Genomic DNA, 14,315 nt, shown 5'->3' with positions numbered 1-14,315 from the left:
CGTGAGGAAAATGAGAGTCCTACAACCACCAGGTGGCATTTCTCGCCACCTAGCTAATCAGCAGGATTTGTGAAAACACTAGGGGGAAAGGTTTTCTCAGCCATTGCTTGACAAACACTCTGTGCTATACTGAACCATCACAAGAAATGAAAATGATCCAATGGAGTCCACAGCCAGATATAATAAAAGATTTAACTCACCACTGAAAAGTGTTTAAGAACTGCATAAAATACTTAAAACTCCTCTAACACAATCCTTTTGGAATCAAAGGCCTGGGAAAGGATTACAGAAAGCAATCTTCCTATTTTCCAAAAGCTTACTTTAAACCATTCTAAATTAATGGAAAGCAGACCTTGAGGCACACTGAACCCACTGACTTTTACCACACATATATCTTTTTCCTCTATTATACTACTAACTACTATTAACACTGCTAATATTTCTATTGTATTAATTCTATTCTATAGAATTCTATATTAATTCTATATTAATCTATTATTAGTCTATTATTAATCTAAACTAATTCTATATTTATTCTATTAATATTTGTACTGTTCCACACACCATTTACTGTTTGGTACTATTGTTTCTACTTTTATAGGTACAGATCTAAACTCCTTTATTGGACTATGAGCTACTTCAGAGCAGAAACTATACCTATGGTTTTTTTACTTCTTTCAAATCACTTGTTTGAGAAACTAGCAGTGTCCCACTGTGAAACTACGGCCCAACTCCACCACTATCCACGTGGGAAGGGGACTTCTCTGATTCTTGGCTTTCTCATCAGAATTCATTTATTCATTTAACCAAGTATTTTATGGAGCATCCACTATGTGCCCAGTCCTATTCTTGATGATACGAGCAAGATTATCAACAGCCTGTCCCCAGAGAATATCCTAGTGGGGACTCACAGACAATAGACAAAATGTAACACAGTAACTTAAACAGTGGTAAGTGCTTTTAAAAAATAGCAAAGGAATAGGAGGAATATTGAAATGTTGGAGGGAGGAATTGATTTAAAAATTTAATATGGTGGCCCAGGAGGCCTAAACGAAAAAGTAGTATTTCAGCAAAGACCTGAGAGAAGTAAGGGATCACCGCATGTGAATTATCTGGGTGAAGAGTATTCAGGGAGAGGGAAGAGCAGGAACAAAGCCCTATCGCGAGAGCATGCTCCGTTGAAGAATATCAAAGAGAATGTGGTCAGGATGCAGCAAATGAGGAGACGAGTAGAGAATCAAGTCAAAGACAAGATGAAAGACCAGACCACATAAGACATGGTAGTGAGTTCTGTCATTATTTAGAGAGAAAAGGTCCACTGCTAGAGGATTTTCAGCAGAAGACATAACCTATCTGACTTATTCTAAAAGGATCACTCTAGATGCTGGGTTAATAGACTGAAAGAGGGAAAGAGTGGAACGAGGAAGACCAACGAGGAGGCTACTGCTGCAGGGAGATGGAGATGGTGGCTGGTACCAGGGCGGTGACAGAGATCAAGACAGAAATTATTAGATTCTGTACATATCCTGAAGATCTCATGAGATTTCCTCACTGTTTAAATGGGTGGAGGGGCGTCCAAGTGGCTCAGTGGGTTAAGCACCTGACTTTTGATTTCAGCTCAGGTCATGAGTTCAAGCTCCGAGTTGAGCTCTGTCCTAACAAATCCTCTCTCTTGGGATCCTCTCTCTCCCTCTCTCTTTCTGCACCCGCCCCCCTCTGGCCCACCGCCTCTCAAAAATAAATAAATAAAAATGTTTAAAATAAATACATAAACATGGGGGAGGTAGAGTATGAGAAAAAAGGAAGAGTTGAAAAATTTTTTTAAGTTTATTTATTTTGAGAGAGAGTGAGGGAAGGGCAGAGAAAGAGAGAGAGAGAGAGAGAGAGAGAGAGAGAGAAAAGAGGAAGAGAATTCCAAGCAGGCTCTGCACTGCCAGTGAGAAGCCCAATTCAGGGCTCTATCTCAGGAACCATGGATCATGACCTGAGCGGAAATCAAGAGTTGGACGCTTAACTGATTGAGCCACCCAGAAACCTCGAAGAGTTGAAAATTTTTGGCCTGAGCACCAGAAGGATAGGCTGCTATTAAATGACATGGGGGAGGGGTGCATGCGTGGGTCAGTCACGTATCTGACTCTTGGTTTCAGCTTAGGTCACAGTCTCACAGTTGGGGAGTTCGAGTCCCACAACAGGCTCTGTGCTGACACTGTGAAGCCTGCTTGGGATTCTGTCTCCCTCTCTTTCTCTGCCCATGCTTGCTCTCTACCTCTCTCTCTCAAGAGGAAGTTTGAAATGTCTATTAAGTATCTAAGTAGAGAGATGTTGAGTAGGCAGTTACATTTAAATAAGTGTGTGTGTGTGTGTGTGTGTGTGTGTGTGTGTGTGTGTGTATTTTATAAAATGGTTACAATAAAAAATAGTGATAATACCAAATGCTAGCAAGGAGGCAAAGAAACTGGATCACTCACACCTTGCTGGTATTAATGGAGTCGGGGGATATAAATTTGGGAGTTGTCAACATATAGATGGTATTTAAAGCCGTATGTTAGATCAAATGACCTAGGTGGGCAAGTGCAAATAAGGAGGAGAATTAAGTCCAAGGACTAAGGTTTCAGGCAGGCCAATGTTAAAAGTGCAGGGAGCTTAGATGAAACAAGCAGAGTATGAAGAGACAGGAAGGAAGGAAGAGAACCAGGAGAATCTGCTAACTTGGTGACAGGTGAAAAACTGTTTCAAGAAGGTAATCAAGATAATAATCTTGCTGGCTTGTTGTGAGGCTTAACCAAGACGAAAGCATCGACCCCAGGGCCAGTCCCATAGTTGGAGCTCAATTCAGGCTAGTTTGATTCTCTCTCAGTATATACTTGTAACTGGTACATTCAAGTTTTTTTCTTGTTTTTACTTTATTTTATTTTATTTTATTTTATTTTATTTTATTTTATTTTAATGTCTGTTCTAACCAAATTTTTATGAGAAGAGCTAACAAAAAGAAGCTCTCAATTTTGCTACCGAGGGGCGCCTGAGTGCTTCAGTTGATTAAGTGTACAACTTCAGCTCAGGTCATGATCTCACAGTTCATGAATTTGAGCCCCATGTTGGGCTCTGTGCTAACAGCTCAGAACCTGGAGCCTGCTTCAGATTCTTGTCTCCCTCTCTCTCTGCTCCTCCCCTGCTCATTCTCTCTCAAAAATAAACGTTAAAAAAAAATTTTGCTACCTAGAAGCATAATTAATATGCAATGGAAATGAACTACACTCTACCAAAAGAATAACAAACAATCTCGGTCTTTCTTTCTTTCTTTCTTTCTTTCTTTCTTTCTTTCTTTCTTTCTTTCTTTACGATCTCTGTTTTTCTAAGTTTAGTCACACAACTGTTAAATCTTGGACTCTGACGACATACGTGATAGCTTCACTACTATGTGGCAAACCTAAACATAAGTCGACCTTGTTTATTCATTCAAAATTAATACAGTAGACTAGAGAACCCAGAAATAGATTCATCCAAATATACCCAAATGATTTTTAACAAAGTGTCAGAAGCTGTTCAATAGAAGAGGGACAGACAGACATTTCAACAACTGGTTTCAAGCAACTAGATAGACATCTACAGGCAAAAAAATGAACCTCAATCTAAACCTCACACATTACACGAAATATAACTCAAAATGCATCATGGACTTGAAATCTTCAGGATCTAGGGTTAGGTGGAGAGCACAATGAAAGAAAAAACTGATGAACTGGACTTTATCACAACTAAAAATGTTTGCCATGTGAAAAACACTTTGAAGAAAATGAAAAAACAGCTACAAATTGGAAGAAAATATTTACAAACCATGTATCTGACCAAGGATTCATACCTATCTACAATAAAACACTTTCAATAGTAAAAATAAATACATAAATAAATAGACAAATCCAATTAATTCAGGCATTTCACAAAAGAGGCAATTAGTATATAAGATGTCATCATCAGCCATTAAAGAAATGCAAATTAAAAACACAACAGGCTAATCCTCCACACTTATCAAAATGGTTAACCATATATGGGGTGCCTGGGTGGCTCAGCCAGTTGAGTGTCTGACTCTTGCTTTCAGCTCAGGTCATGATCCCAGGGTCATGGGATCAAGATCCAGGTGGGACTCTGTACTGGTTATGAAGCCTGCTTAAGATTCTCTCTCTCTCTCCCCCTCAGCCTCTCTTCCTGCTCATGCTCTCTCTCTCTAAAATAAGATTTTTTAAAAAACTGTATTTAATGGCTAACACAGAGGCAACTGGGTGGCTCAGTCAGTTAAGCGTCCAACTTCGGCTCAGGTCATGATCTCGTGGTTCATGAGTTTGAGCCCTGCATTGGGCTCTGGGCTGACAGCTTGGAGCCTGGAGCCTGGAGGCTGCTTCAGATTCTGTGTCTCCCTCTCTCTCTGCTCTCCTCCATTTCACTCCAACACTTCATCCCTCTCTCTCTCTCCCTCTCTCTCTCTCTCAAAAATAAATGAACATTAAAAAAAAATGGCTAACACCAAATGCTGGCAAGGATGGAGAGAAACTGAGTCACTCAAACACTGCTGGCAGGAATGTAAAATGGTAAAGCCACTCTGGAAAACAGTTTGGCAGTTCCTTAAAAAACTACATATGGGGCACCTGGGTGGCTCAGTTGGTTGAGTGCCCAACTTCCACTCAGGTCATGATCTTGCGGTCCGTGAGTTTGAGCCGTGTGTCCAGCTCTGTGCTGACAGCTCAGAGCCTGGAACCTGCTTTGGATTCTGTGTCTCCCTCTCTCCCTGCACCTCCTCTGCTCATGCTCTCTCTCTCAAAAATAAATAAACATAAAAAAAAAAAAAAAAAAACCCTACACATGCACTTACTATAGGACCAGCAACTGCATTCCTGGGCATCTGCCCTAAAGAAATAAAAACTTATGGTCACAGTTTGTTTACACACTTGCCAAATGAAGGACTTCTGGGTTGTACACAAATGTCACAGCAGCACTATTCGTAAAAGGCAAAAACTGGAAACAACACAAACGTTCTTCAACAGGCAAATGGTTAAACTAACTGTGGTACAGCCACACAATAGAATACTATGCAGCAATAAAACGGAACTTTTGATTTACACACCAACTTGGGTGGATCTCAAGGGAATTATGCTGAGTGGAAAAAGACAAAATAGGTGACAGACTGTACGATTCCATTTACAGAACATTCTCAAAATAAACTTATAAAGATGGAGACCAGATGAGTGGTCACCAGAAGTTAGGGTTGGGGGGGGATGGGGGGGATGGCTGGAAAAGAACAGCTTCAGGAGGCTTGTGTTAATGAAGCAGTTCTGTATCTTGATTGCCGGGATAGTTTTACAAATCTACATATGGGATAAAATTGTACAGAACAATACACACACACACACACACACACACACACACACACGTACTTATAAAACCAGTGAAGTAAGTATAAACTGTGGAGACTAACTAGTTTTGACATTGTACTACAGCTATGCAAGATGTTACCATTGGGGACATTGTGTGAAAGGTACACAGACCCCCATTGTACATTTTTTTTTTTTTACAACTGCCTGTGAATCCATAATTCTTTAATATAAAAAATAAACTGTTGCCATTACTTTCAGTTTTCAAGCAATTCATATAAAACATGCCATTCATGTACTTATTTAGAAATTTGCTCTTCTTTATAATTAGGGAAGAAGTGGAGTTCTAATACTAAAAACTTTATTAAAACCTCTTTAGTTCATTTTTCAGGTTTTCTTTTTTTTTTTTTTTTTAATTTTTTTTTTCAACGTTTATTTATTTTTGGGACAGAGAGAGAGCATGAACGGGCGAGGGGCAGAGAGAGAGGGAGACACAGAATCGGAAACAGGCTCCAGGCTCTGAGCCGTCAGCCCAGAGCCCGACGCGGGGCTCGAACTCACAGACCGCGAGATCGTGACCTGGCTGAAGTCGGACGCTTAACCGACTGCGCCACCCAGGCGCCCCATTTTTCAGGTTTTCAATATGATGCAAGAAAAGATAACCATGCTTTCACAGCATCCTAGAGGAAAAGGACATTGCATAATACCTCATTGAGACAGCATGGGAGACCTAAACATGTTCTCAAGTAGTGTCTGTCGGGGCACCTGGGTGACTCAGTTGGTTAAGTGTCTGACTTCAGCTCAGCTCACGATCTCACAGTTCGTGGGTTCAAGCCCAGGATTGGGCTCTGTGCTGACAGCTCAGAGCCTGGAACCTGCTTCAGGTTCTGTGGCTCCCTCACTCTCTGCCCTCCCCCACTCATGCGCTCTATCTCTTAAAAATGAATACATGTTAAAAAAAATTTTTTTTAAGTAGTGTCTATGTTCTACAGGTCAAATATGGCCCATAGCCTTGTTATGGCCCACAAGAAAATAATTTTTACATCTGTTTAAACTTTATTTATTTGTTTTGAGAGAGGGGTAGGAGGGACAGAGAGAGAGAGAGAGAGAGAGAGAGAGAGAGAGAGAGAGAATTCCAAGCAAGCTCTGCAATGACAGTGCAGGGCTCGAACTCACGAACTGAGAGATCATGACCTGAGCAAAAGTCAAACACTTAACCTACTGAGACACTCAGGTGACCCAGTTTTTACATTTTTAAACGGTTGTGAAAAAAAACAAAGAAAAATATGGACAAAGACCATACATGGCCCATAAAGCCTAAAATATTTATTATCTGGTTCTTTCAGTAAAAGTATACCAATCTCTGCTTTGTGGTATACCTCAATAAATTATATGCCAACCTTAGAAGAAAGTCAAAGTCAGAATTTTTTAAAAATCTTTCCTCTGCTTACACCATCCATTTGCCCTTCATAGAGAAGCCCTCAGCCTAATAACAATTCCCCAATCCTGGACTCTCCTTTGTTAAGAACGTCATTTCAAGACACCGCACTTTAGGCAAGTTTACCGTGGGGAGTGCTTTCTTTAGGGAGCCCAAAGTCCTGAATGAATTCCTGAAATCATGTCCCCATTCAGAAATACAGTGAGCCTCATCCACAGCAATAAGTGTAATACCTATAAAGTGAAAAATATAAAAATGGGGAAAATAAAGTTTAAAAAGAAGCAATAAATTCATCTAAATCAATTATCACCTTTACTTCAAATATATAAATATCACAGAAAGGAAAATAAATAACTCAAATCAAAGTATTTGGTTCATATAAAAATATAAGCATAAACAACATCAGGTAACACCAAAAATCATTATGAAACAGAGGATGGGAGAAACATGGATAAAGGCACATGGATAAAAGAAGGAAACACTGATTCAAACAACATTATTTATTAGATTTCAGCTTTCATCATTATTCCTCAAAGAAATGAATTACTTACTATTAGTTTGTCCTCAAAACTATCACTCATGAACCACTTGCAATGATACTGTCTTAAAAAAGAAGAGCTGCTTTTCTTTCTCTCTCTCTCTTTGGTAATACTTTCAATTTTATCTTATCGATTAGCTATCAAAAGAGACAGAAAGAGCACATTCCTACTGAGATGAAGCACATCATTGTCCATGACTGATCACATATCATACTGCAGAGAGTTCCTCTGAAATGCCAATATTGGAAGACAGGATGACATCCACATTTTCTATTGTAAGATGGTAAGAACTAAATCTCGGTATGTACCATGCAGGTAAAAAGGAACGTAATTTGTTCTTTCCTTCCCTAGCAACCCCTCCACTCTGCCCCCCACCACACACCCACATTGAAACAGAATCAATAGTGTATACTAATACATTTCAGAACAGGCTTTATTGTGTAACCATCCATTAAAATGTCTTTAGATATTTCAAAGTAATGACAGTAGTGCTTTCGCCTTCCATTACCAAATTAATACTTAAGACAAAAATAATTTTGTCCTTCAATGGAGATGATCACCACTTGATACTTATTTGAGTATTAATCATTTTCTGCCATTAGGAGGGCAATTACAAATATGTGTTCTAGAGTCAGACTACCTGGATGCAGAACCTGGCTCCAGCACTAACATTTGTATTAACTTAGACAAGCTACTTAAGTTTCCGATGGTCAATTTCCCACAAATAAAAGGTAGAAAATAATAGTACTTAACATTTTTTACTTACTCTGAAGATTAAATTAGATCATTCACTTAAAATGCTAAGACAGGGCCTGGCATAAAAGCCGAATTAAAAAAAAAACAAAAACAGAACACTAAACTATTACAGTTATTAAATGCCCACTCTGATCCAAACACTCTTCTAGGAAAAGATCAATAAAATGTACTCTGTAACCTTGAGAAGCTCACGATTCCACCCGAGGAGACAGACCAGCAAATAAACAATTATAATTCAGTGAGATTACCAAATAACAACAGAGATGAAAGAGAAAGCAAAACAGTAAACCTACTAAATATGAATACAGGTTGATTAGTATCAAAATTCTCTGGCTGCTACTGTGTAACTGGGAAAAATTCAATGTTACCACTAATTTGGGCTTTAGAAACTAAATGACCCAGATTTTAAATGAAATAGGTTAAAATAAACATGATGGCTCCTCTTTTAAAACCTTCCTTAAAATTATAGGTTTGAAAAAAAAATTATAAATTTGACTAAATACCTCTTCATGGAGCTGAACTTTGTCCCTTACCATCAGTTTTACCAAGCTTTTGCTAACTTTAACTTTATATTTTTTAATGTTTGTTTATTTATTTTTGAGAGAGAGAGAGAGAGAGAGAGTCACAGAGAGGGACACACAATCCCAAACAGGCTCCACACCAGCAGTGCTGAGCACGATGTGGGGCTCAAACTCACAGCCCATGAGATCATGACCTGAGCCAAAACCAAGAGTCAGACACTTGACTGACTGAGCCATCCAGGCGCCCCAACGATTTTTACTTTAAATTTGCAAGTCCAAGTGTCTGCCCAAGTCCTATACATATTTCATTTTGCTTATCTGTCACTCAAGCCTTATTTCTAAAGTCAAAAGACAATTACAAGTGTGTTTGGTTTTAAGGAGTCTCCATATAACATTATGTTTGCTGCTTCTGTTACACATGCATACTACTTAAATAATGTAACATAAAAAGCATAAATCTGATTAGCTAAATGTCAGACTACTGTACAAACAGAATTCTGAGCAGATTCACTTTTGCAAGCATTTTACAATTTCCTGCAAACAAAAGCCAAAGAAAAATCTTTCAAAAAGAATTTATGCCCTTTTGTTCAACATTGAGAGTCAACCAAAACGAGCATTTTCATCCATCCTATGCAGAGTATTCTGCTCTAATGACTGCAGTGTTCATAATTTAATCCATTACAAAAAAATAAAAATAGAGAATCAGAACTAGTTGTCAAAGGATCTAAGCAAATTTTTAAGCTAATAACTAATTAACTCCATCACAGAAACAAAGCAAATATTGAAATGGAACAAAACATATGCAGCTCCCCATGAACACAGATCCAGCTTTTGGTAGAAAACGATAAAATTCCTACACCTAGGGTATTTAGGCTTAATCTGAAGTGAAATATCCTTAAGAGTTCCACACAACTGGATAGAGGACACACCAAATTTGTCTTCCATGAAAGGCAAAAATATGCCAATAAGGAATATGATACTGATAATATCTTTGATAACGTATTTAATCAAATGTTAACTTCTGCCCTCATTCTTTTGTTGGTATTTAATACATACTAAAAAGACACAAATTTGTTTTCATTAAGTTGTTACAAAAATTATTAAATGCATTCCTAGAAGTATATGCTACTAACCATTAAATGAGATGTTGCAATGTTGAAAATTTACCTACCCAGAATTATTTTAATATATAATTATTCAGTGAGACCAAATAATATTAGAAAACTAAGACTGGTTAGTTGAGCTGAATGTTTGCACGATGATTGCAATTCTTGGATAGCTTATTCTAGCCAGCAAGAAGGAAAAAAAGGCAGACAAAAATTTTTAAAGTACAAAAAAAAAAAAAAAAATAGGGCACCAGCTGTTGACTAATTCTGTATTTACATTTTCTAGGAAATAAGCTCTGACTTACTATCTAACTTTTTAAAATCACACTCGCTGGTGGCAAATAATCAAAGTTACTGTGGTTTTCAACCTTGACTACAAATCAGAATCACTCATGAAAAACCACAGGGGCCAGGGTCCCACCACAGGCATGTTGAATCAGAATTTTCAGGTTTGGAGGATACTACATTGTTCTCAAGTTTGAAAAGTGATTCTCATGAACAAGAGTGGAGAACAACTATGTTGATTTAATTCAGATTCAGAATATGAAAAAAAGGAAATTATAATTTCACAGAATCTAAAAATCAACATTTATCTAACAATACATTTAAATTCCTACTGTGTGCCAGGCACTGCGCTAGGGCATTTTTGCCCCCAAAATGTTTATAGTCTAGCAGAAGAAAAGAGATCTATAAACAGGCAATTATAATACAGGAGCCTAATGTCTATGGCAGAAGGAATTTTAGGTACTTAGAATAAGACAAGGAAGACACCAAGTTGCAAAGTCAGAGATTTCCTGGAGGAAATAATGTTTGAAATAAACTTTAACAGAAGTGAAATCCAATATCCATTCATATATTTAACTTTAAAGGATAACTCAATTAAATAAGCACTTATAAAAAGATCCTATCATACCACTTACCAATATTAGCCTCAAGTTGCTGGAGTAGGCTCAAGTTACCCGAACAGAATTCTGGAGTTACATACACAATTCGATATTTGCCTCTGAAAAATAAACAAACAAAAAAAGAAATAGAAAAGGAAATATACTACAATAAAGAAAACAACCATCCAATGAATTACAATTTAAAACCATAATACCTGATAAATTTTTAAATAATACATTATACCACTCAAAACTAAATGAACATTACAAGTGTGTGTATATATCCACATGTATTAGTTCTCTGATTCTACTTCAACACATCAAAATAAACAGTGGCAAAGAGTACTCAGGAAGTCCTCAGCATTAAGGTGACATTAGAAGCCAGGTCCTGATTTCCAGCAGTTTAGCCCCAAAACTATAGTGTTTGAGTTAAACAGTTAAGCCTGTGGTAAACCTTCTATGTGTTGGCAATCCAGCCACACACCATCCTCCTTCTTGGAGAAGTACAACCCATTATCCTACCACCGACTCCCTCCCCATGATTAAATCCATAGTCCCATGTTTCTCCTACGTATTTTGCTCTCTTGCCTAAACATATCTTCTTGGGCCAGAGTTCAGCACTGAATCAATGTCACATCAACTGGTCTCTGTCCTAGAATTTGGAGTTCCAACCAGGAACAACCAGTCAGTCTCTGCAAATGACAAGACCTATAATTTGTGAAAAAAAGGAGCTGCAGGGCAGTCTTCTCTACCTTATGACTAGAAAAGCAGAAAATGCTTATCTCCTCTGAGAGAAGAATTGAGGAGACACAGAGAGGCCATGGATAAAAAAAAAGCCTTATTGTATTTTTGATACCCAATTCAAAGTCTCTTCCTAACGGCTGGCTAATTCGTGTTCAGTGTGACCCATGAGACATTCCTATATCCTTAATATAAAATTCATTATTTGCTTAAGCTAGCTTGACTTTTTTCTATTCTGGGCAGACAGAATCCTAACTAAACAATGTTTGTAATAAAGTTTAGGTCTAGGGCATTTAAAATATGTAGAGTCTCCTTTTCATTCTACTAAGTGAAGACATAAAGTTAAATAGAACGAAAACTTAATTTCCTATATAAAAAGACTTTAAAATATTTCATCTACTGTGTGCTAGGCATAGTGCTTTTATTAGGAATTAGGAACAAAACAATTAGGAACAAAATAGATATGCTTTTAATCTCATGAAATTAATTCAATATTCTAATTAACATAGGAAAACAGTATAAATAACAAGTTCTGATGTCAGCCTGCCCAAGGTTTGAATCTCAATTCTACTTCTTACAAGCTAAGTGATTTTAACTTCAGTGTGCCTCAGTTTCTTAAATGTAATGTAGTAATAATAATTATAAAGACAACTAATTCAACACAAATCTACATTGAAGGTAAATCCAATCAAATTCCACTGGCATTTGAGTTGAAAAAGTAATTTTGAAATACTTATGGAATGTTCACTTTGGCAGCACATATACTGAAATACTTAAGGAAATACAAAGGACCTAGAAAAGACAAAAAACTTTGAAATAAAAGAACAAAATCAGAAGACTTATACTACCTGATTTCAAGGCTTATTACAAAGCTACAGTAATGAAGACACCAATCCAGATAGGCAAACAGATTGATGGAACAAAGACTGTAGCAAAAGACCCACATGTATGTAGTCATTTTGTTTTTGACAAAGGTACAAAGGCAATTCAATAGAGAAAGGATAGTATCTTCCACAAAGAGAACTGGAACCAACTGGATATCCTTAAGAGAAAATAAGTTGTAATCAGTAACTGGTACAATACACAAAATTTACATTAAATGGGTTATAGACCTAAATGTAAAACTTAAAACTGTAACACTTTTAGGAGAAAATATAAAAGAAAGTCTCTGTGATCCTGAGTTAGGCAAAGGCTTCTTAGATTCCACACCAAAAGCAAAATCCATAAAAGAACAAATTGACAGGCTGGACTTCAAAATGAAAAACTGCTGCTCTTCAAAAGAACAGTTCAGAGAATGACAAGAGAAGTCACAAACTAGAAATGTTGGCAAAGCATATACCAAATAAAGAATTTGTATTCAGAATAAATAAATGATTACCAAAACTCAGTAAGGGAAAAGACAACGATAAAGAATGGGCAAAAGATGTGAATAGATGCTTTCTAAAAGAAGATCTACAGATGGCCAAAAAGGACATGAAAAGATGTTCAAATTCAGTAGTCATTAAAGAAATGCAAATTAAAAACACATTGAGATCTTATTAGAATGGTTAAAATCAAGACTGGCCATACCAAGCAATGGCAGAGAGGAGGAGGGATTAGAACTCTCAGACCTTGCTAGTGGGAATATAAAATGGTACAAATCACTCTCAACAAAGTCTGGCAGTTTCTTAAAAAGTCAACATAGAATTACCTATGACCCAGCAATTCCACTAATAGGCATATACACAAAAGCATGAAAACAATCTTCATATAAAAACTTACACACTAATGTTTGTAGTACAATTATTCATAACAGCCAGAAGTGGAAACAACCTAAATGTCCACCATTAATGAATGGTTAAACAAAGCATGTTATGTCTGTACAATGGAATATTATTCATCCATAAAAAGAAATAAAATACTGACAACTAATGCTAAGTGAAAGAAGCCAGACACAAAAGGCCACATACTGTAGGAGTCCATTTATATGAAATGTCCAGAGTAGGCAAATCATAGAAACAGAAAGTAGATTAGTGGTTTGAAAGGGTGTTGGGGTTGAAGGGGGAGGGAGATGGGGACACTGGGGAGTGACTGAGTAATGGATACTGAGGTTTTTTTGGAGTGATGAAAATGTTCTGGAATTAGACGGTTAGATGGTTGTAAAACATTGTGATGTACTAAAAGCCACTGAACTGTATAAAATGGTTAAAATGATGACTATTATGTAAATTTATCTCAATCAGAAAAAAAAGTTAAATATATACTCACGACACGATCCAGTGATTCCACTCCTTGGTTTATACCAATCAACACATATGAACACATACCAATAAACACATAAATGAAAACATATGTCCATACAAAGACTTGCATACAAATGTTCAGAGCAGCTTTATTTGTAACAGCCCCAAACTGGAAACAATGCCATGTCTATCAACAGTTGAACAGATGAAACAAATTATGACAATACCCTTATGACGTAATCTAGTTAGCAATAAAACAGGAACGAACTATTGATACATGTAACAGCATGGATGAATCTCAAAGTAATTATGCTGTGTGATTTAAACCAGACAAAACAAGAGCACATACTGTATGACTGGTTCTGTTCATGTGCAATTTTAGAAGACATAAACTAATCTAGATTGGCAGAAAGTAGATCAGTAGTTACCTGGTGAGTGGGGTAGACAAGGTAGGAATAAGTGAAAGGAATGCATTACAAAGGGTGTAAGTAAACACTGAGGATGATGGATAAAGGGTCAGCATCTGGATTGCAGTGATGGTTTTGTCGGTATTTATACGTCAAACTCACCAAATTACACATTTTAAGTATGTAAAAATTATTGTATTGCAATTATACCTCAATAAAGGTAATTTAAAATGTTTAAAAGAAAGAAAACATATGTTCTAAAAAAGATTTTACAGGAATGTTCACAGAAGCTTTATTAGTAGTAGCCCTGAACTACAAACAGCTTAGGCATCTACTGCTGA

General features: G+C 37.0%; 1 protein-coding gene across 6 annotated transcripts in view; it reads right to left on the bottom strand.

Annotated features, from left to right (window-relative positions):
• Positions 1-14,315, bottom strand: part of WRN (WRN RecQ like helicase) — a 151,080-nt gene that overhangs the window by 65,763 nt on the left and 71,002 nt on the right. For all 6 annotated transcript variants that reach the window (XM_086703370.1, XM_086703371.1, XM_086703373.1 and 3 more), the window contains 2 exons: positions 10,641-10,723; positions 6,925-7,031 (listed from right to left, as the gene is read on the bottom strand). In XM_086703370.1, coding sequence (XP_086559496.1) covers positions 6,925-7,031; positions 10,641-10,723 — 190 coding nt within the window. The remainder of the gene's footprint in view (positions 1-6,924; positions 7,032-10,640; positions 10,724-14,315) is intronic.

The sequence above is a fragment of the Puma concolor genome, chromosome B1 (assembly GCF_028749965.1).
Source record: "Puma concolor isolate L17-30 chromosome B1, mPumCon1.1.hap2, whole genome shotgun sequence".
NCBI classification, from domain to species: domain Eukaryota; kingdom Metazoa; phylum Chordata; class Mammalia; order Carnivora; family Felidae; genus Puma; species Puma concolor.
The sequence above is the reverse complement of the archived record's forward strand: the minus strand, read 5'-3'. Positions and strand labels throughout refer to the sequence as shown.